The sequence below is a fragment of the Ovis canadensis genome, chromosome 8 (assembly GCF_042477335.2).
Source record: "Ovis canadensis isolate MfBH-ARS-UI-01 breed Bighorn chromosome 8, ARS-UI_OviCan_v2, whole genome shotgun sequence".
Taxonomy (NCBI): domain Eukaryota; kingdom Metazoa; phylum Chordata; class Mammalia; order Artiodactyla; family Bovidae; genus Ovis; species Ovis canadensis.
This window is the reverse complement of record NC_091252.1, coordinates 101,260,516-101,283,272: the sequence shown is the minus strand read 5'-3', so window position 1 is coordinate 101,283,272 and position 22,757 is coordinate 101,260,516. Positions and strand designations below refer to the sequence as shown.

The window sequence follows — 22,757 nt, the reverse complement described above, 5'->3', positions numbered from 1 at the left end:
ATCCTTAGCCATGAGGATCTTCTGTAGATATGAGATTTAAGGATTGAGACCATAAAATCTATTCCTAAAAACATCCAACTGTCTAAAGACCTGTCGCACCAGATTCCCTGGAGCGCTGAGTGCCTCCCTCCACCCTGAACTGCCTCAGGGGCTGTTGGAAGGTCAGCGGCTATTGCAGCTCGGGGTTCAGTCTCCGTAGCGGCAGATGGCAAACGCCTTTGCTGTTCAGTCTTTGAAGATGCTCTTGATAAGTGCCAATTTGTAGTTGGCCGTTGCATAGAGTCGAACACGATTTAGCGACTAAACGACAGCTGCTTAGCACAGGGAATATATTGAATATTCTGTGATAAACCATAATGGGAAAGACTATCTTAAAAAGAGTAATGTATATATGTATGTATGTATCTGAATCTCTTTGCTGTACAGCAGAAATTAACACGCCATTATGCATCAACTATATTTCAATAAAATTAAAAAAAAAGAATTCATCAAATTGAGGTATTTCTCTCTGAGAAGTTTCAAAGTCAATTTGAGGTCAAAAGATTCCATTTAGAATTTGATTTGAGGAATTTGTCCAAAATGTCATTAGTTTTGACCATTTGATCAAATGGGATCGTAGATAATTCGTAAATAATGTTTAATTATCTGTTGGAACAAGGTGACAGTGTGAGATTTTAGAGGCAAATACAGAAGTTTTGGGGGTTTCCCTGGTTACTCAGAAGGAAAAGAATCTGCCTGCAATGCAAGAGACAAGAGTTCGACCCCTGGGTCAGGAAGATCCCCTGGAGAAGGAAATAGCAACCCACTCCAATATTCTTGCCTTGAGAATTCCATGAACAGAGGAGCCTGGTGGGCTGCAGTCCATAGGGTCACAAAGAGTCGGACAGGACTAAAATGACTTAGCATGCACAAAATGTATATAATTATGAATAAAACTTAGCTCTTTGAATATGGAGAAGACTCAATTCTCCCAAGTAATCAAAGACCCAAGAAAAACACAAAGCATAGGAGATTTTGATAGGATGCAAAATCTTTGCTTTCCAGGCAGATAACCCAAAAGGTAAAGAAGAACTTTTTACAATCTCTTATCAAGAGCAGAAAATCTTGTTCTTTTTAACAAAGAGAAAACTGAATTCTGATTTTGCACCAGATCGCACTTGTGCAGTTATTAGAAGCTGCTCGGTGACTTGAAAGCTGGGGCGCCAAGGGCATCTGAAGGACGATGAGAGCAGCTTGGAGACTGTCGGGGTGGGGGGGGGACAATGTGCTGGGGGGGGCGGGGCTTTGGTGTCGGGGGCAGAGCCTGTCCCCCTACCTGAAGTTCGAGGGCACAACACCTCCTGTGTCCTCAGTCTCATTCTTGCAAAGTGGATACTATAAAGTGTTTGGCAAACCACAAAATGCCACAGAAACAAGAGTGAGGAGCAGATTGTGAGAGTGAACGGAGTTCACGGACGCAGAGCTTTTATCACAGAGACTGGCACGGGCTCAGCTTGCAGTGAGCAGAGAGCGCCACGCTCAGTGACAACCCCACTACTGCTCAGTGATGGCGCAACAGACTCACCATCACAACGAACGCTGGGAGAACAGAACGCATGGGGCCTGCTCGGGCTGCAAGAACTGGACACGCTCTGAGAGGAGGAACAGGACCCTGCTTCTGCCCACCTCTCTCTGCCTGGCAAACTTTCATTTAGAATCCAAGTTCTGGCAGAAAATAAATGTTCATCTAGAATTATATGCCCAGTGCCATAAATACAGTTTAAGATTAAAACAAAAAAACAAAAACAAAAAAAACTGGGAGGTTTTACCACCCAAGGACTCACTAAAGCAAATTCTATAGAACTTCCAGAAAAGGGAAGTTATCCTGTAGGAAGGGCTGACACTTAGAAGGAATGAGGAGCAAAGACACTGTTGAGCATACAGGGAAATGCAAGCTAATAGTGTCCATGGAGAAAAAGGAGTTTAATTTGGGAGATTAAACTGAAAACAGTTAATCCAAAACAGCAACATATAAATCGGGAAGGATGGCCTTAAATTCTTATTAATCAAACGGAAAGTTTAAGACATTCATTAACTTAAGGTAAGTTAAAAGTCAAGGATCACCATTAAAGGAGTAGAAAAAGAATACGTAACATCTAAAATAGAGAGAAAATGGAGTATGAAAACAAGTATTCAGTTCAGTTCAGTTCAGTCGCTCAGTCGTGTCCGACTCTTTGCGACCCCATGAACTGCAGCACGCCAGGCCTCCCTGTCCATCATCAACTCCCAACATCAAACCCATGTCCATCGAGTCAGTGATGCTATCCAACCATCTCATCCTCTGTTGTCCCCTTCTCCTCCTGCCCGCAATCTTTCCCAGCATCAGGGTCTTTTCCATGAGTCAGCTCTTCACATCATGTGGCCAAAGTATTAGAGTTTCAGCTTCAATATCAGTCCTTCCAATGAATATTCAGGACTGATATCCTTTAGAATGGACTGGTTGGATCTCCTTGCAGTCCAAGGGACTCTCAAGAGTCTTCTCCAACACCACAGTTCAAAAGCATCAATTCTTCGGCGCTCAGCTTTCTTTATGGTCCAACTCTCAAGATCCCGGGTGAATCCAGACGGTGATGCCAGAGGGCGGGGGAGGGTCCCTGCCAGCCTCACACAGTAGGGGGCGCGGTTGTGGGGCCAGGACTCGATGTTTCTCAGGCATCACCAGGCCCGGGGACCACACCTGCTCTGCTCCTCCCCGCCCCGTCCCAGAGATGGCCTCGTGCCCACCAGCATCCTCTGGACTCCTGCCCCACCGCTGTGCATGGGTGAACCGGACCAGCAAGGGTGGTGGGCGTCCCTCTGGAGCGGGCCCCAACCTTCTGCCTTCCTGCCCAAGAACTTTGCTTTGGCACTGTTGGAGTTGGGGCCGTCTTTTCCTCGGAGTGGGACCGAAAGAAGGCATCTAGAAGGGAGTCTCTGCTGTGAGGGAGACAGAGCAGCGGCTGAACCAGGCGAGCGGCCCAGGCAAGGCTGGTCCCACAAGCGCCCTCAGCAGGCCTTCCCGGGGCTCCCGCGGCAGAGGGGACACAAACGACCTCCGGTCCCCGCAGCACGAGGCTCAAGTCCTCGTTCCTCAGTGGTGGGTCTGCAGGACCAGAGACCCCTCTCAGGGTGAGAGACGTTACAACCACTTAAGTTTTGAGAGTGTGGTGGTCGCAGGAAAGAACTTCCAATGAGCAATGTCAGCGTCACTTAGGAGGCCAAAGATAGTCATTTGCAAACCTTTCAACCATCGCGGTCTCTTCTGGACCCCAGGGCACTCCAGGAAATGGTTCTGTAGTCAGAATCTCCCAGAGTGTCCTGGGAGTGTGACACCCACAAGTCAGGCTTCCTCTTGTTTGGTAGAGTCTGTCTGTTTTACTAAATCCAAAAAATAGGTGGTGAAGGCCGAGTGCAAAGCATGTAGAGCAAGGCCCCTCAGTCCCAGGGACGGGGCTACAAACGGACAGATGGACAGCTGCGGCCCCTGGCCTGGGAGGCCCCCCAGCAGCACACCTCAGGCTCTCCTAACCCCGAGGTGGGGGTGAGACTCGGGGGCCGTGCCCTGACTTCTGCAAACCCGTGCACCCCTTCTCCTGCAGGCCAGGGAGCCCCCGTCAGTGTAGTTTTCTGCTGAGGCCCCTGGACCGCGCTCCCCCTTCCCCCAGTCTCACAGGCACGGTGAGGTGCTCGGCAGAGCTCATAACCAGCTCTTGAGACACAGGGTTCTCAGCTCCTAGGAAAGAAAGGAACTGCAGTGTGAGCACCATGAAGGAAAGCTGTTGAGAACAGGCCTGACGCATCCATGCTGGAGGGCGGGGAGGTGGAGACGAGAGAGGTGCCTGTCGCCCCATCCCGTCCTCACTCGAGCAGTCCAGGTGAGCGGCGCTTCCCGAGCCACGGATCAGACACCGTGAAACATCACACTGTTACTCAGCTGCACCCAGGGTTTAAGAAGCAGGATGTTTGGGATTCCTTGGAGAATCCTGCATTTGCCTGTGGTGCCCACAGATGCTCTTCCCCAGGAAGAGCCCAGGTCCTGGTGTAGAGTTCCATCCCGGCTTGGATGGCCATTGACGCGGCGGGCGTGTCGCTGCCTCTCAGCCGTGGAAGACGGTTCAGGAGAGATGCCAGCCACGGAGGCTCTGCGTGCCCCCCAGCTGGCTGTCCCTCCTCGGGGGCGCTGGACACTCGGCTCACCCCAACCACAGAGGCCAGGGCTGTGAGCGGCTCACTGTCTGCACAGAATTCTCCCTCCTTGTGACTCACAATCCCGTCCGGTTCTCAGAGCTCGTCATCAGCCTGCCCTCGCCAGGCCCGAGCAGGAGTGCCCTTCCCCTGCCTGCTGCCACTCCTGGGTCCCTGGCACGGAGGACGGGAAGTGACTAGACTGCTTGAGATGAGCAGGTACGTGGTGATGCCCTAGAGACAGGCAGCTCTGTCTGGGGCAGAGGGAGGGATGTCCAGTCCAGCTCTCTCTGGGGCAGAGAGAGGGCTGACGGTCCTGCTGGCCGGGCCCTACGCCGCAGGATTCCTGGCTGGGAGGTAGCCCTGCTTCTCCTCTGCGTCCAGGCCCCTGAAGCCTATGCAGAGTCCCGCCCCAGGGGCGGCATCGGGACGCAGAGAGGCTGTCTGCACCACCGTCTACCAGCCTCTCCAGGGCCCCACCACATCACTTGCTTCTCTCCAGCCGCCTTTAGACAGGCGAGGCCTCAGGGAGCTGTTGGTCCGGTGGGCAGGCAGCGTGGGAGGATGGATGACCGGGGGGGAGCTGTGGGACCACTTTACCCCCGAAGGCCGGCCGGCGCGTTGGTGGGGCTCAGGGAAGGTGGGGCTCGTCGGGGAGCCCAGGAGGGTGTGAGCGGCCAGTGGTTTCCTACCATTTTTATTTAGCACCCACACAATCACCTCCAGTAGCGATCTTTACACAGTGTTCTCATTTAATCACCCCCCGTCTCTCTGTCGTCTCTCTACATCTTGCCAGCAAATTTTTTTTTCCCCAAAGAGTTCAGAAGTTCCCAGGTCAGCAGCTGCCCGGGGCTCTGCAATTTACAAACAGGTCCTGCCACTTGCTGGAGCGAAAACAAGTATTACGACACACTTGCCCACGGTACCATTGAAAAGAGCCATTTCCTTTGCAACAAGAAGCCAACCAGGGAAGCATCTCAGGGTTCAGACACTCACCAAGGGTAAGAAGCCGCGTGCTGAGATGGGACTGAGGAGGCCACAGAACTAGGTAAAATCGGCGGAGGGGGGAGTTGTTTAGTGTGGGGACAACATTCACAGCGTGGATGTTTGCGCACTGTGGAGCAGAGTCAACACTATCTTTGGGATTTACCCACGTGCCGGTATCCGCCGCGGCCTGGCCTGCAGAGAAAACATACCGTCAGCATCGCCACCCTTGCCCACATCTGGGCTTCGGGAGCCCGTGGGCGCTGGGCCCTCGCTGTCCAGCTGTGGCATCCGGCTCCTCGGCGTTCTGCCTGCCTTGCCAGGGCTGCCTGCTCTCCTCCGGGGGGCTTGCCGAGCCGGTCTGTGAAAGGCAGACCCAGGGCTGTGGGTTTCCACCCAGAGAAATCTGCCTGGGTTTGCATCCGGGGAGCTGAGCGGCTGTAGCAGGGTGCTGTGGTCACTTAGCCAGCTTCGTGGAGACGTGGGGGGGGATCCCGGTGGGACACGTCCCCAGGCTTTCGGCCACGTTCCCTGCTCTGTCTGGGGGATGACACGCACGTCTCCCCTGCCTTTGTCTGATTTCTCTCTTTGCCTAGTTGTCTATTTCCCGTTCCTCCTCTAGGACGGGGGCGGGTGGGGGGAGGCTTCTCACCGCCCCGGCAGTGCAGGGCCCCGGCTCCTGGAAGGGTACCTGGCGTGGGGTGGGCACCCAGCAGGCAAGTGGGAGATTGTGAAAGCAGCTCTCTGCCTAAGGCAGCAGAGGGCACCTTGGGCAGGAAGTGAGGTTATGCCTTTGGGAGAGGAAGGTGTGCGTGTGCGTGTGCATGGCGTGTGTGTGTGTGCCCGTGTGCATGGCGTGTGTGTGTGCCCGTGTGCATGGCATGTGTGTGTGCGCGTGTGCGTGTGCACGGTGTGTGTGTGCCCGTGTGCATGGCGTGTGTGTGTGCCCGTGTGCATGGCATGTGTGTGTGCGCGTGTGCGTGTGCGCGTGTGCGTGTGCACGGTGTGTGTGTGCCCGTGTGCATGGCGTGTGTGTGTGCCCGTGTGCATGGCATGTGTGTGTGTGCGTGCGCGTGCGTACGTCTGTGTGTGCATGTGTGTCCTGCTCCAGCAGCCCCCATCACAGGGCCCCCCTGACCCATTCTGTTGCACACCTGTCGCGGCAAATGTGAGGCGTATTAGAAGTGGTGGCCGTGCCCTGCCAGCCTCCTCCACTCTGGTTCCGAAACTGCCCTCCTCTGGATGACCTCCAACCCACAGTGTCTGGCTTCAGGGAGGACTTGAACTCAACTCCTCAGCTGGAACTCGAACCGACAATCTTCTAACTGAAGTCATACGCCTTGTTTCAGGACTTGACGCTCAGGTTCTTTATGTCTCAGCCCAGGAGTTCAGCGAGAGGCAAAGTGATACGTGAGAAGCAGCTGTGTTAATACAGGACACTGGGAGGGGTAAGGGCAGGTGAGGGGGCTCTGTCTGGAGAAATGAGTGGGCTCTGCTTTTATAATGAAAGGGAAAGAGAGAGAAGGGAAAGGCCGTCTTCTCCCTCTTCCTTTGTGAAGATGTTGCAGGACGGCGGGGCCTGAGAGGAGGCCCCCATCGCAGGCCTTGGCTGAGCCCTGGGACGGGCTGCCACGAGGACCCTTGGCTCCCAGCAGGGAACAATTCGAGAGCGGGCCGCAGTAACGGGCAAGCAGGTCCCCGAGGCAGATGCTCAGGCCATAGAGTGTGGTCCCTCTGACAAGGTGGGCGCACCCGAGGTGCGGGCTGGCTTGATTCTACGAGCTGGGCAACTTCATAGGCTAATGAGTGGGGGGCTCTCCCCTCTGTTTTGGGGAAGGGGCCCCACTGCCCACTTTCTGACCTTTCATGATCAGCCTGGGAACTGGGATGCTGTCCGTGGGTGTGTCATTTAGCTGACGTGTCAGACAGAGTGTATAGTGAGGCTCAAGGACCGCTGGAAGTTGAATCTTCCACTGTCTTGGGCCCAGTCAGTTCCAACCTGTTCACGTGGTGTCCGTGATGGCCATGTAGGTCCTCTGAGGCTGTGCCCTGCCCCTCTCTCTGCTGCCTCCGTTCAGCGTGAGGGTGTGTGGCCTCTCCAGTGCCGCAGGCCAGGGCCTCGAAGTTCCCCTGGAAGGTTCTGGCTGTGCAGTCAGGCTGCCCAGGTGGGCCTGGTGGAAAGGGATGCTAAGAACCCAGAGGGCACAAGAGACCCGGAGTCTCGCAAGGGCTGGGCGCTGCTCCCATCACGAGTGCTTTGAGGGTGAAAGCATTTGGACTGTTTCTCGTCTTTTTCTGCCCCGTGTCAGCAGAGGCCCTGAGGAGGGTCTCTGCTCTCTAAGTGACAGCTTGGCAGAGGCGGGGCTGGACCCAGGAGAGGTCCCTGCCAGCTCCAGTGTCATCATCCCCACGGCCTGGACCATCTCAACTCGGGGTCAGCAGGTGACCCTGTTGCTCTAAAGGTTTAGCTACTTTGGAAGACGTGCTTTGAGAAGATGAAACCGCTCCCCTCAGATTGGGGCTTGAACCCGGCCAAACCCCACGGTCTTCCAACCGAGAGCACACGCCTGGTCTCAGGACTGGATGAAGCTCAGGTTCCTGATGTCTCATCTCAGAAAGAATTCCGTGGGAGACAGTGAGAGGTGAGAAGTGGATTTCTTCAGGGAGAAGCATACCCCAGAGCCCAGAGTGTGGGCTGCCACAGAGGGGAGCGCGATGCCGACACGAGGTGTGGTAGCTTGTACGGGCTGCGTAATTTCGTAGGCTGATGGGCGGGAGGATTATTCCAATTATTTGGGGGAAGAGGTGGAAATTTCCAGGCATTGGGCCACTGCTCATGTTTTGGTTTTGATGGCCCACCTTGCAACTTTTACGGCACTTCTGAGAGTCCACTCGCTTGCTGAGGTGCTGAGAGAACCCCATGAACAGTAAGAAAAGTCAAAAAGATACGACACCAGAAGCTGAGCCTCCCAGGTCAGCAGGCATCCAGTATGCTGTTGGGGAGGAGCTGAGGGCAATTACTAATAGCTCCAGAAAGAGTGAAGCAGCTGGGCCAACGGGGAAAAACCGCTCCCTTGTGGAAGTGCCTGGTGGTGAATGTAAAGCCCGATGGTGTAAAGAACAATATTGCGTGGGAACCTGGGACGTTAGGTACGTGAATTGAGGTAAACCAGATGTGGTCAAGCAGGAGATGGCAAGACTGAACATTGACATCTTAGGAATCAGTGAACTGAAACAGACGGGAATGGGTGAATTTAACTCAGATGACCCTTATAATCTACTACTGTGGGCAAGAATCCCTTGGAAGAAATGGAATAGGCCTCATAGTCAACAGAAGAGTCCGAAATGCAGTACTTGGGTGCAACCTCAAAATGACAGAACTATCTTGGTTCCTTTCCAAGGCAAACCACTCAGTATCACAGTAATCCAAGTCTATGCCCAGCCAGTAATGCCAGAGAAGCTGAAGCTGAACAGTTCTATGGGGACCTGCAAGACCTTCTAGAACTAACACCAAAAAAAAAAAAAAAAAGTCCTTTTCATTGCAGGGGACTGGAATGCAAAAGAAGTATGTCAAGAGATTCCTGGAGTAACAGGCTAGTGCGGTCTGGGAGTACAGTGAGCGTGATATTGCTGACTCTGCCGCCTTGGACCCACTTGAGTCTAATCAGTCCATGTTGTATCCCCAGGCCCTGTCATTATTTCAGAGGTTTCACCCCACCCCCTTCCCTCCTGTTTCAAAAACACTTTCCCAAGCTAGAGTTATGCTAACATAAATTGCTTTTCTTTTTTCTTAAAAACAAAGCACTAAGTACATTTATTTCCAAAGTGTAAGAATTTAACTTAGGCAATATTTTGTTTCAGGCCCTACACATACCTTTTAAATTCTTTATGTGGATAAAAGTATAATTAACAAATAGGACAAATGCAAATTTATTTGGTGCTGTTTTTGTTAACAAAGATGTCAGATTTAAATGTCAAAAAAGTTGATATAAATTTCCTTACATAAGCAATGCCTTTAAAAGAGCAGATCATTGATTAGACTTCCCTTGAATTCAGAGCAGTGTTTAGCTTCTTAGCAGGAAGTCTGCTCATTTAGAATGTGATTCTTGGACTTCCTGGGTGACGCAATAGATAAGAATCTGCCTGCCAGTGCAGGGGACACAGGTTCCCTCCCTGATCCGGGAGTATTCCTCGTGCCTCAGAGCAACTAAGCCCAAGAACCGCAACTCCTGAGGCTAGGTGCGGCAGCTATGAAGCCCGAGAGCTCCGGAGCCCGAGTTCCCAAGAGAAGCCACCGCGGCGAGACGCTCAGACACAGCTGGATAACAGCCCCCGCTCCCCGAAACTGGAGAAGGCAGCAGCAGAGGCCGAGCACAGCCAAAAACAAATCCACAGAATTTACAGTGTGGCTCTTCAGCGCTCAACCCCTCGTTGCTTTTGGTGAACTTGGGCAGCAGAAGGTTCCCAGGTGGCTCAGTGGTAAAGAACCTGCCTGCCAGGCAAGAGACTCGGGAGACTGGGGTTCGATCCCCTGGAGCAGACAATGGCAACCCACTCCAGTATTCTTGCCTGGAGAATCCCATGGTCAGAGGGCCCTGGGGGGCTGCAGTCCCTGGGGGGCTGCAGGCCCTGGGGTCACACAGAGTTGGACGTGACAGAGCACGCCCACACTGGCAGCCAAACAGTGACACCTCGTGGCAGGTAGAGTCACACCAGTGTCGGCCATTAGCAGTTCTCTAGAACATTCCATCACTTTCATACCTAGCAAGTGATCGTGAACACTTAAGCAGGGCTGCAAAATCATCCTTTTTCTGCATAGCGGCAATGCTCAGCTGTGTCTGATCTGTGCGACCCCATGGACTGTAGCCCACCAGGCTTCTCTGCCTGTGGGATTCTCCAAGCTAGAATTCTGGAGTTGGTTGCCATGCCCTCCTCCAGGAGATCTTCCCAACCCAGGGATAGAACCTGCATCTCCTGCATTGCATGATGCTTCACCCCTGAGCCATGGGGAAGCTAATCAAAGGGTCTGGTATTGATGTTAACATTGAGGAGCGAAACAATTGCTGATATCTTCTGAGTCACCCACACCGCCTCTCTTCAGCCACTTGAGGTTTGCCCTGTCCTGGGGTTCAGGTCCACGGTTCTGCCGACACATCACTGTTGCTGCTGAAAGGTCGAGACAGCTTTCCTTTCGGTTCCTGGAAATTCCCCTGCCCTGCCTGTCCCCACCACACGTCTGCAGGTAGGCGTGAGTTGGTTGGGACACACCTCTGAGCCTGGGCCCCTCTGATCATGGGGAAAGCGTCACATGACTGTCCTCCTCACAGTAACAGTTTGGAAGCCCTCCTGGAGGACAGCTCTTCTAAGAAGTATTTTGGGAGAGTGATGTCACCACGACGGTGACACAGGCCCTTCCTGACTTCACTCGCCTCACAAGCAGGGCAACTGACCGCCTTGGGGAGCGGGACAGCACTGAGGAAGCCCTGGAGGTCTGGGCGGAGGCCACAGCGCCCTGACCCCAGGGACTGGGAGACCACGTGCCGGGTAAGAAAGTGGCCGCAGGCTCAGCACGCTGCCCCTCCCCCCGCTGGCACCACACCATGTAGAGGGGCCCCCTCGAGCCTCCAGACCCCCGAGTGGGACAAGACCTGGGGTGGGGGCAGCCTCCCCCGACCTGCCCCTAGCACTGTGCGCCGCTTTGCTGGGTGCGGATTCGCCTGATTTAGATCCTCAGACTGGAGTTTTGCTGACTGGAGTTTTATAAGAGCTGTTTGCCCAGGTCCAGGCAGGAGCTGAGTCACAGCCCCGCCTGCTGACGGGCAGCTGGCCAGCCCTGTCTGGCCAGGAGGCTGGCAAGGACTCCTGCAAGCTGTGCTCAAGCTGGGGGGCAGCAGCAGAGCAGGTGGCCCCCAGAGCGAAGCTGGGGACCAGTGTGGCCCACTCTCTGCTGCCCACGGGCAGCGGACAAACTCAGGGCCAAGGCTGATGACAGCTCCTTGCATCTCCAGGCTGGAGAGCCGACTGGGAAACTGAGGGTGGCCAGGAGCCGCCCCTCCCCTCCCGCCCAGGCAAGGGAGCCGGGCACACCCCCACCCACGTGCAGGGTGCCTCGAAGCGCCGTCTGACCGGAGGACCAGCAAGGGCTCCTGGAAGTTGTGTGGCCCAGCAGGGCTCGAGCTGAGAGTTGGGTGGGGCTGATGGTTTGCCAGTGACTGTCTGATCAGGAAGCTCAGGGTGTGCGTCGGTTTCAGTTAAGAAAGCCCAGATTTTCCAGCTGATTTTCCAGCTGAGCCAGGGCAGGGACCCAGAGGCCTGCTCATCACTGAATACAGGCTTCAGCCTGAGCAACCAGAGACCCACCCAGAGCACCCGGGAGCCACAAAGCCCATCAACAGCCCCACGTACAGGGGTCTTGGACGCAGAGCACAGCCTGTGGCTTCCCCTGTCGGCTGACCAGAAAGGTCAGTGCACACTCAGACCTGACTTGGTCCCCAGGCTCACAGCAAGCATCATACTCAACAGTGAAAGGTTGAGAACTTCTCTAAGATTAGGAACAAGGCAAGCCTGCTCTTCCCACTCCTATTCAACACAGTGTTGGGAGTCCTAGAAGATCAATCAGGCAAGAAAAAGAAGCAAAAGGCATCAGAATTGTAAAGGGGAAAGTAAAACTCTCCTTATTTATATTTGATTTTATGTAAAGAAAATTCTAAAGACTCAACCAAAAAAATCTAAGATTTCAATAAAACTGCAGGATACAGATAACATAAAAATCAGCAGTGTTTCCGATACACTGGCAACAAACTTTCTGAAAGAGAAATAAAGAAATTGATCTCAGAATAGCATCAAAAACAAAATCATTGGAAACAAATTTTACTAAGAAAGTGAAGGATCTCTACTCTGAAATCTACAAGACATCAACGAAAGAAATTAAAGACACAAATAAATGGAAAGGTGTTCTGTGTTCATGGATTAGAAGAATTAACTTTGTTAAAATAGCAATATTATCAAAATCTACCTATAGATCCAATGCAATCCCTATCAAGATTCCAATGACATTTTTTTATAGAAGTAGAAAAAAAACACCTCTAAAATTCATGTGGAACTACAAAAGGCCCTGAATAGCCTAGGAAATTCTGACAAAGAAGAACAAAGCCAGGGGAATCACACGTCCTGATTTCAAGCTACACTGTAAAGCTATAGTCCTCAAAATAGTGTGGAGGCAACATAATAACAGATCATTAGACCAATAGAACAGACAGCCCAGAAATAAACCAAGTTGTATACAGTCAATGTTTGACAAGGGAACCAAGAATACTCAATAGATGATGCTGGAATCATTAGATACTCACAGGAAAAAGAATGAAACAGGATCTATGTTTTATACCATTTTCCAAAATTAACTCAAGATAGATTAAAAACTAATGGAAGTTCTGAAACTACAGAACTCCTAGAAGAAAACATGGGAAAATTCTCCCAGATGTGGATCTGGGCGATGATTTTTTGGATACGCCAAGGAAGGCACAAATAACAAAATAAAAATTAAGCAAGCGGGAGGATGTCAATCTAATCAGGTTTTGCACAGCAGAAGAAATCAACAAAGGGAAGCGACAACCTACATGATAGGAAAACTGTATTGCAAACCACATACCTGATAAAAGGCTAATACTCAAAATATATAAAGAACCCATATAAATTCAACAGTAGAAAATAAAATAACTCAGTTAAAAAATGGGCAAAGGACCTGAGCATTCCTCCAGAGAAGATAGCTGAAAAGTGTTCATCATCACTAGTTGTTAAGGAAATTCAAATTAAAAACACTGAAAGGTTGTTCCTGAACCACAAAAGACGCTGGGATTCTTGTCCTCCGGAGGAGAATTCAATCCGGGGCCAGAGACGAGGCCTGGTCGCTCAGAGCGTTTGTGTAATAGAGTTTTATTAAAGTATAAAAGCGACAGAGAAAGCTTCTGACAGAGACATCAGGGGGGATGGAGAGTGCTAGTGTTAGCAACGGAGTTACATACCTTTTAATCAGTTATTACAATGAATCAAAAGAATGTCTGGAGGTTGTAAAGATCTTACTGGACCTACTCCCATAATTTACATTTTAAGATAACAGGTTTAGCCAGAAGGTTTTTTCCAGAAACTGTCTTCAAGCAGGATACATTATTGTTATATAATACTAAGGAATGTAAAGGGGAAAAAAAAATGTTTTTCCTTTCTTCCTCCTTGAGAATTCCAGACCCCTCTCTCCTTGGGGACCCCTGGACTTCTCCTCAACCTGCCTAGAAATTGACTCTCTCACCACAAAGCACTATCAGCTCACACCTGTTAGAACCACCATCACCATAAGGCAAACACTGGCAAGAGCACGAGGAAAAGGGGAGCTTCAGGCGCTGTTGGTTGTAAACTGGTGCCGCCACCATGGAAAACAGAGCAGGTTTCTCAGAAAATCATGAACAGAGCTGCCATTTGGTCCAGAGATTCCACTTCTGGGTATTTGTACAAAGAAAATGAAAACACTAACTTCGAAAGATATCTGCACCCTCAGGTTCATAGCAGCATTATTTACAATAGCCAAGATAAGTTTTTTTATCAACAGACAAATGAATGAAGTTGTGGTATATGTAATAAACATGTACATATACATACATGGAGAGGGAAATGGCAACACACTCCAGTATTCTTGCCTGGAGAACTCCATGGACAGAGGAGCCTGGTGGGCTACATACAGTCCACGGGGTCACAAAGAGTCGGACACGACTGAGTGACTAACACACACACTATATATAATATGCATTTATATAATATATAGACAATTAATATAATACCATACACAACAGGAAAAGCAGGGAGATCCTATGGTTTGTGACCACGTGGATGGACCTCGCCCTCAGTTATGCTCAGTGAAGTCCCACAGAGAGAGGAAATAGTGTACGAACTCCCTTATATTGGGAATCTTTTAAAAAAAACTTAAAAACAAACTCATGAAAAAGAGATCAGACTTATGATTACCAGAGGCAGAAGGTGGAGGGGGAAGGGTTGTAGAAAGGTTGTCTAACAGTTCAGGCTTCCATCTACAAGATAAGTATGCGTGGTGACTCTCGTTTGCACTGATTTGATACAAACCTAAGTGAAGTCACTCAGTCGTGTCCGACTCTTTCTGACCCTTTGGACTGTAGCCCAGCAGGCTCCTCTGTCCATGGGATTCTCCAGGCAAGGATACTGGAGTGGGTTGCCGTTTCCTTCTCCAGGGATCTTCCTGAACCAGGGATCGAACCCGGGTCTCCCGCATTGCAGGCAGACGCTTTACCGTCTGAGCCACCAGGGAAGTCCCCTGTGATACAAAGGAGTGTTATTAAAAGAGTGAATCTTTGCAATCTCATCGTGAGGAAACCTTTTATTTTTTTCCTTTCTCTTTTCTTCTTATTGGATCCATATGAGAAGATGGGTGTTAGATGAACCTATTGCAACCATAATTTCTCAATAGATGTAAATCAAACTGTCCACCATAAGCTTACACAGTGATGTATGTCAATTATTTATCGATAAAACTGGAGAGGAAAAAAGAAACATTTTTGTCTTGCTAGAGAGCAAGGTTTATTGCAAACCATCTGTTTCATTTTTAAAATCCCTCTGAAGACAAAGGGGAAACACCAGGAGGGAGACTGAAGAAGCAAGCCTGGTAAGGCAATGATGTCAGCAATTGATTCCTGATTAGAAGAGGACAGTTAGAGGGGCGGGGTGGGAGAGACCAGAAGCAGGCCCCCGGCGTGCCTCTGCACAGACTCACAGCTCCTCGGGAGCCCCTGGCTGCCAGTGAAACGGCTGGATCGGCAGCTAATGGGAGGTGCGCATGGAGCCAGTTAGAAAGTCCAGAAGGTCATTCTGGTGTCTTTGAACAGCAAGTAGCAGAAGAAAACCCTAGGAAGGTCTTCTGATATCAAAATATAAGTCTTCCATGGGTAAAGACAGATTGGAACGGAGGTAAGCCAGAGTGCTGCTGAAGAATAAAAAGGCTATCAGATAACTGATAATAAGATTGGTGTGAAAAGTCCGTGTTATGCTAGGAACGACATTTTAAAGGATTTTTATTGGAGTATAGTTGCTTAAGGTGTTGCGCTAGTTTCCACCATACTGTGAAGTGAAGCAGCTATGCTGTTGGTTAGTTGCCACGTCGTGTCCAACTCTTTGCAGCCTCAAGGACTGCAGTGTGCCAGGCTTCCCTGTCCCTCACTATGTTCCGAAGTTTGGGTAAACTCCCGTTAACTGAGTCGGTGACGCCGTCCAACCATCTCATCCTCTGCCGTCTGCTTCTCCTCTTGTCTACAATCTTCCCAGCATCAGGGTCTTTTCAAATGAGTCAGTTCCTCACCTCAGGTGGCCAAAGTGCTGGAGCTTCAGCTTTAGCGTCAGTCTTTCCAATGAATATTCAGGACTGGTCTCCTTTAGGACTGGCTGGTTTGATCTCCTTGCAGACCAAGGGACTCTCAAGAGTTCTTGCCAGCACCACAGTTCAAAAGCATCAATTCTTTGGTGCTCAGGCTTTTTTATGGTCCAAATCTCACATCCGTGCATGACTACTGGAAAGTCAGCTGTTACATGGAGCCCCTCTTTGGGGAATTTCCTTCTGATTTAGGTTACCGCAGGGCACTGTGCGGGAGAAGGTCGTGGTCGTGGGCTGCAGTCCATGGGGTCGCTGGGAGTCGGACACGACTGAGTGACTTCACTTTCACTTTTCCCTTTCATGCACTGGAGAAGGCCGTGGCGCCGGCTCCAGCGCTCTCGCCTGGAGAATCCCGTGGGCAGGGGAGCCTGGCGGGCTGCAGTCCATGGGGTGGTGAAGAGGCGGACATGACTGAGCGACTTCACTTTCACTTTTCACTTTCATGCATTGGAGAGGGAAATGGCAACCCACTCCATTGTTCTTGCCTGGAAGATCCCGGGGATAGGGGAGCCTGGTGAGCTGCCTGTCTATGGGGTCACACAGAGTCAGACACAACTGAAGCGACTTAGCAGCAGAGGACTGTGTAGGGTTCCCTGAGCCATACGGTAGGTTCTCATCAGTTATCTACTTCATACATAGCCTCACTAGCGTATACGTGCAACATTTCTTGGAATATTGTCCCCACTGATATCTTCATCTTAGCCAGTTAACACTCACTGGTGATCTGTGTCAAGGCTATTCCAAGGGCTTTCCCAGTCATTAGCCTCTTGAACTTCTGCAACCCTCCTTTTTCAAGAGGAAACTGAGATTTGAAGAGTCAGTAATCCATCTGAGAGGGTCCGGCTAAGAAGTTCCGGGATTAGAGTTGGATCCTCGGGTCTCGTTCGTTTCTGTGGTTCCCATTGCTTTTCGTAGGCCATGCTGCTCTCATGGCTTGGTAAGGTGACGATTTATGTTCAGTCGATGCCCAGAACTGTCATTTTCCACAAAATGTTATTTCCATAGGAATAAGTTAAGCTGCAAGGAGAAGAGCTCCATCATGCTATTCATATGGTATGGCTTGCTTCCCTGAACCGGGTCACCACCCTGGGGAACACTTACCTACACTGTGAGGTTTGCCTTATTAATCCGAGCTAGATAAAAATAACTGGCTGCACAGGGCTTTCGAAACAGTCTTCAAACTCCAAGTTTTACTAATAATTGAATAGAATGACTCGCAATCAGAAAGGCAAGCGATTTTGCTTCTTGCTTATTGGCTGTGAGACATGAGATAAGCTCTGTAAACTCGAGACTGACCCTGTCCCAGATGATCATGCTGGCTACATGTAGCCATTTAAATTTCTATTTTAATCAATTACAATGAAATGCAACTATGGATTCACTTCCTCCGCTGCAATAACCACGTGGCTTTCAGGCCCGTAACGCATGGCCAGTGCCACTGAGGAGGCGCGTTCACAGTTGCATTTACTCTTAATTGATTAAAATAGAAATTTAAATGGCTGCTGTATTGGATGGCGCAGAAAGTTCTCTTAGAGAACACTGGTCTAAATCTGGAATTCAAACCCCTCGAAGTCCTCTGATGCTGTTCCCTGTCTGGTAATGGGTCTCAGATCTAACGATAATCACCACACCGTAAGTGAGACAGCGTGTAAAAGGCTTTGCAAGCCATAAAGTGTTACATAAATCCTCTTACCTTATTGCAGTGCTGTGAAATCATTTAGTCTTTGACACACTAATACTTTGGCCCTTGGGTCTTACAGTCATGTCAGCTCTTTTTCAGAAGTTGAATTATGGATCTTGAAGCTGACATGTATACTTTGTCCTTTAAGATATTCACATATATCTAATTATGTAATGTAGGCAATTATACCGTGTGATATGAAAATCATCACTTTCCCACATGGACCATATCTATTGGAAATTAACAGAAAAAAGTTCCGGTCCACACAAGCTGATGAGAGTCCTAAGTGTTGCCTGGTTAGGAAGCGATGACTGTGGGTTGCAGAAAAGGCAAATAACAGTGTTGGGGTCCTTGTGGAGTCAGTGGTTATCAAGTTTATTAACTCTCAGCAGCCTCGGTGACTAATGCATGTCTCACTCGGACTCCAGGACAGAACGTGACTTCTGAGTCGGGCTGGTGTCTTTCAGGGAACTGCGGAGCCGCCCGGGCGTGTAGCTTTCAGCCGGCGCCATGGAGAGGAACCTGAAGAATGTCCTCGTGGTCTCCTTCGGGTTTCTGCTGCTCTTCACTGCCTACGGAGGGCTGCAGAGCCTGCAGGTAGGTGTGCGAAGGCCATCTGACCTCCCCTCGGGATGCCTCCTGGACACCAAGATTATCCATGCCACAGACAGCGAGGAACGTGGGTATCTGTCCAGGTCACCCTCCCCAGTCCTCCACACAGACGGTGGCTCTACACGCAGCCTCCGCTCCTAGTTCAACGGGATTGCACAACTGCTGGTGTCTGACCCTTGGACGAGCAGAGCTGGACTTGGGTTAGGGTCTGATAAGGTCTGCCTTGCCTTTTGTGGGTGAGAGGAGACACAAGACTGATCACTGTGAATCTGTGGTCGGGCAGTAACGTGAATCCATCAGAGGTCCGTGTGCATTCCTGCCTGATCTGCCCCAGGCAGTCTCTATTCTGATTACGCTCACAGAGAATGAAATTTCAGCCTAGGGTGATGCCCAGAGTCAAATTGAAGGATCATCCGTGACTTTGTAGACATTGCTCAGAGCTCTGGGATGTTGTAATTTGCTAGCATGTGTGAAGCACCCGTGTTTTTGTGCTGCACTGAGCCCGTGTTGAATGTGGTGAGTGGTGTCTGGAAGGAGAGCTTAGCGAGAGCATGGAACTGTCGGTGCCACCGTCCACACAGGAGGAAGTCGGCCAGGCCACACTCCCTGGGCCCTGGCATGGGCTGATGGGGTCAGAATTCTCAGGGAGCAGTTGCGATCTCAATGACAGCCGATTGGCCCCTGGACTTAGCAGCTGGGGCAGAGGGGGGTGCATGCCTTAGGATGTGCCAGGATTCCCAGCTCTCGCCTGGGACCACGGGACTCGAGGATACACGCGATCTGAGGGCCTCCCCAAGAGCCTGTCGGAGAGGCCTCTGTGTGGGGAGAGCACGCAGTTGAGGGGAGGCCACGCTGGCCTCCCCGTCTTCCCCAGGGCGCCTGCTGGGGGCCCGCTGTCACCAGCAGCTCCTCCTCAGAAGACTAGAGATATTGGAGAACCAGACCTCCGACCTGTCACGGGAGGAGCCCACCTACCCGCTCACCCCGCTCTGTCCCTGCTAATCAGGCCGTATCTCCTCTCCCACTGATCCAGAGCACATCGTGTCTGGACGCTTGCAGCCGGGCCTGGCTTAAGAAACAGCATGTGAGGATAGCACAGATATGGCCTTTGGGGTGGCTGACTCCCACCTCGGAGGGGTCTGCCTGCCTCCATCACTTCCTTCTGCTTTCATCTGCTTCGCGTCATTCTCGGGCCCAGAGAGGTACCAGAGGCGGCCACGAGCATGCCGGTATCCCAGCCCTGGTCTGGATGTGGTCGTGCACCTGCCGGGGACCCCGACACAGGTCTACGCTGCCTCCCGCACGAGCAGTCAGCCTTCTGTTTATGGTTCAGGTCACAGAGCGAATGTCACGTCTCCCCTCCTCCGTCCCCGTGCCCGGGGCCCCACGTCCAGGAGAGCTGGCCCTGTGTGTGCACCTGGGGTCCTGTGGTTCACCCTGCACTGTGTGTGAATTCCACGAGGCCGGGCCCACCCCCACCACCGCGCCACTGTGTCCCTGCCTCAGCGCTCAGCATGCTTGGTGGCCATTTGGTGAGTGAGGTCGTTGATATGTGCTCATCTGCTTAAGCCCCCTCTGGGGTGCTCTGAGGGAGACCCAGAGCCCGTCCCTGCCGCAGCGCCCTGGAAGAGAGCTTAGCGGCTCTGGCTGAAGCATCTGACTCTTCTGGGCTCTCTCCTCTCAGGATGGGGCCTCTGTAACCCACCCCCCAAACATCCCGGCCCCACCTACACCCCCTGACGTTTCCCTGGTTACCCCCACGTCCTGCAGGTCTCACGCCTTCCAGAAAGTCTTCTGGCACGAGAAAGCCTGGCCTTTGTGTCCTCCTAGGAGCTTGGCCCCCGAGTCTCCCCGGCAGGGCTCACTGTCCCCTGTGGTGGCCTTTGGGCAGCATCACTGACATCTGATATCCGTGCAGGTGTTGTCTTTTCCTAGAGCAGCCCTGGAGCCTCACATCAGCCGCTGCTGGTCCACACTTGTGACCGATCAATCAACCGATCGACTTGCAGGTCGAGTTGAGTGACCATCCTCGTTGTTGAGTACACGTCACTTCCATGGGCTTTTTCTTGGGCATGTATTTTGCAAGTTGGCTCACATTTGCAAAGACAGGCCTTTGAATACGGTCGCTCATGTAAGAAAGAGGCATTTGCTTTTGAAAGTTGTTTCCCGTGTTGAAGGTTGAGACCCAGCTTCCTTCCCAGAGGTGGACAGTGGAGCGCTATGGTCAGTAACAGACATATTTGCTGAACGGCCGTGGGGCCGTGGACGGGGAGGACATTCTAATGCAGAGCCCCGATGCCAGCTTCTCATTAGCACATGAAGGGGAAAGCTCACCAGTCAGGAGGCGTCAGTTTCGAGTATTAAGCAAGTAAGGGGCCCTGGCCAAGCCTGTTCTCTTGCTCCAAGCTCCAGGAGACTAGTTATGAGCAGAAATTTCCAGGTAACCCTCACTTCACAGTAGACTATTCGACTTCTGATTCCAACCAGATTTCAGAATTTTCATGGGTCCAGGTCTTATTTTCAGTGTCAGTTAACTGGGCAACACGATTAAGTACCTACTGGGGGCAAGGCACCTGGGGAGATTCAGAAAAAGCTCACCCCCCTGAGCTCAAGACCCTCGGAGATGCTTGACCTGCGCTTGAAGAAAGGGCGCCATCTGGACAGAGGCGGATGGTCAGAGGGCGGGGCGGCTACCCAGAGGAAAAGAGCCCGTCCTGGAGTGAGAGCTCGGCCTGCGGGCCTGCAGTCTGCAGGGGGCTTCAGGGCGCCCGGTGGCTGGGTGGGGTACTCTGCTCTGTCTCGCGGGGGGCTTGGTAGGAAGGAAGGTGAATGGTGCCACTGTTTACTTCCGGGTTTGGGGTCGTCTGGACTAGTTAGCCGGGTGTGCGACTCACACGGGGCACGTCTTTCCCAAGGGGCCAGGGCTACCGTCCCAGCCGGCAGGAGAAGGAACGCGGGAGCTCTCAGTTCAGTGTCTGCCCGCTGCCGACACTTGAGCCGTGGTGGTTTCCTGAGTCTGGGGCTCTGGCTTCTGCGGGGAAGGGACCGTCTCGGGCTCACGTTTCTCCTCTGCTGTGTGGTCAGTGGCCTGGAGCCCAGCAGGCGTCCCTCCACGAATGACCGCAGGGTCGGCCTGAGCAGGACATGGAGGAGGAGGAAACAGGGCCGGGAGGACCCTCGAGAGGGAGGATCTGGCTGCTGGGGGGAGCACATGTCTTCTTCCCCCCTCCTCCCCTCCTCTCTCCCCTCCCCCTCCTTTTCCTCCCTCCTCCTCCCCCTCCTCCCCACCCCCTCCTCCTCCTCCCCACCCTCCCCCTCCTCCCATTCTCGGTCCTCCCCCTCCTCTCTCCCCTCCTCCCATTCCCCATCCTCCCCCTCCCCTCCTCCCCTCCTTTCCTTTTAGAAGTGAAATAAATAGAAGAAGCAATCAGGCTGGTTCTTTCACAGCAAAAACCAAACGTCACCCCTGCCACGGCCCTTGCCAAGCGGGTCTGGTGCCTGCCTGACCTTGTGGCCCCTTCACGCTAAGCTCGCTAAGCACTCGAGTGGGAAACGACAGCGCTGAGGAGCGAGCCTCTGTGTTTACACGGCTTCAGACCGGAGCTCCTTGCTCAGCCGCAACGCTCATCTCCCGAGTAGCCTGGGGCCGCCTGGGCTCCCGGCCGCCTGGGCTCCTGGCCGCCTGGACACCCTCTCCCCTCTCACCAGGAGGTGGGGGGTGGGTGCTGGAAAGCCTGAGCCCCCCAGCCCGGCCGCCCCGTGGTCTCTGACCCACTGCCATCCCCTCTGCCCCGTCCCTCAGCTGGAGGAGAGGAAGCCTGCCGCTGGGCCTCGGGGGCAGGGGGCGGCCCCGAGCGCCTGGCCCGGGCCTCGGACGCTGACGGCCGGTCGTGTTCCCGCAGAGCAGCCTGTACAGCGAGGAGGGCCTGGGCGTGGCTGCGCTCAGCACGATCTACGGCGGAATGCTGCTGTCCTCCATGTTCCTGCCTCCCGTCCTCATCGGGAAGCTCGGCTGCAAGTGGACCCTCGTGCTTGCCATGTGCTGCTATGTGGCCTTCTCCCTGGGAAACTTCTACGCCAGCTGGTACGCCCGCTCCCAGCTGCTGCCTGCACCCTGCCCCACGCCAGGGCAGGCCGTGACCGCGTCCCCCGCTTTCCCGCCAAGACGCCCCTGTCCCCTCTGCTAGGCCATGCTCCCCTGACCCCCCACCCCGCCTGGCCTCTCCTCGGGCCCCCAGCTTCCCTCCTGGGCCAGGGAGGGCACTTCCACAGCCCCAGCAATGACGGGGAGAAGCTGCCTAAGATGTGGAGGGTGAATTTCAGGGGTAGCGGGCAGAGTGTGGCCTGGGCCAGACCTCACACGCTCACCCCGTCACAGAGAGGGCACGCAGTAGGGCTGGAGCCGGTGTCCCGGGCTGCACCTGAGCTCCGCCTGCTCCTGGATAGACAGGGACCCTCAGGGGACCCTTGTTCCCAGGGGCACGCTGCTCAAGCGTCTCCTAGGGGGACGCCCCTTGTCATCCAGGATGCACTGATGTGCTGCTAAGTCCGTCCCATTCTTTGAGACCCTGTGGCTTGTACCCCACCAGGCTCCTCTGTCCACGGGATTCTCCAGGCAAGAACACTGGAGTGGGCTATCGTTGCCTACTCCAGGGGGTCTTCCTGACCCGGGGATCAAACCCACTTCTCCTGCACTGCAGGTGGAGTCTTTACCACTGAGCTGTCAGGGAGGCACGCGGGGAAGATGGCTTCACATCATTCCTTCTCTGGTTACCAGAGTCTCAGACGGGATCCTTACGGCAGAGTGACAGACAGGGAGCTGAGTGGATAGAC

At 52.7% G+C, this 22,757-nt stretch overlaps 1 protein-coding gene across 3 annotated transcripts in view; it reads left to right on the top strand.

Annotated features, from left to right (window-relative positions):
* Positions 1 to 5,112: 5,112 nt before the first annotated feature.
* Positions 5,113 to 22,757, top strand: part of UNC93A (unc-93 homolog A) — a 33,755-nt gene continuing 16,110 nt past the window's right edge. The window contains exons 1-3 of one of the 3 annotated variants that reach the window (XM_069599374.1): positions 5,113 to 5,204; positions 17,780 to 17,909; positions 21,827 to 22,008. In XM_069599374.1, the coding sequence (XP_069455475.1) occupies positions 17,823 to 17,909; positions 21,827 to 22,008 (269 nt within the window). In that variant the 5' untranslated portion in view covers positions 5,113 to 5,204; positions 17,780 to 17,822. Of the gene's footprint in view, positions 5,252 to 10,475; positions 10,732 to 17,779; positions 17,910 to 21,826; positions 22,009 to 22,757 lie in introns of those variants that run through there. The other 2 variants (XM_069599375.1, XM_069599376.1) reach the window with 2 other exon arrangements.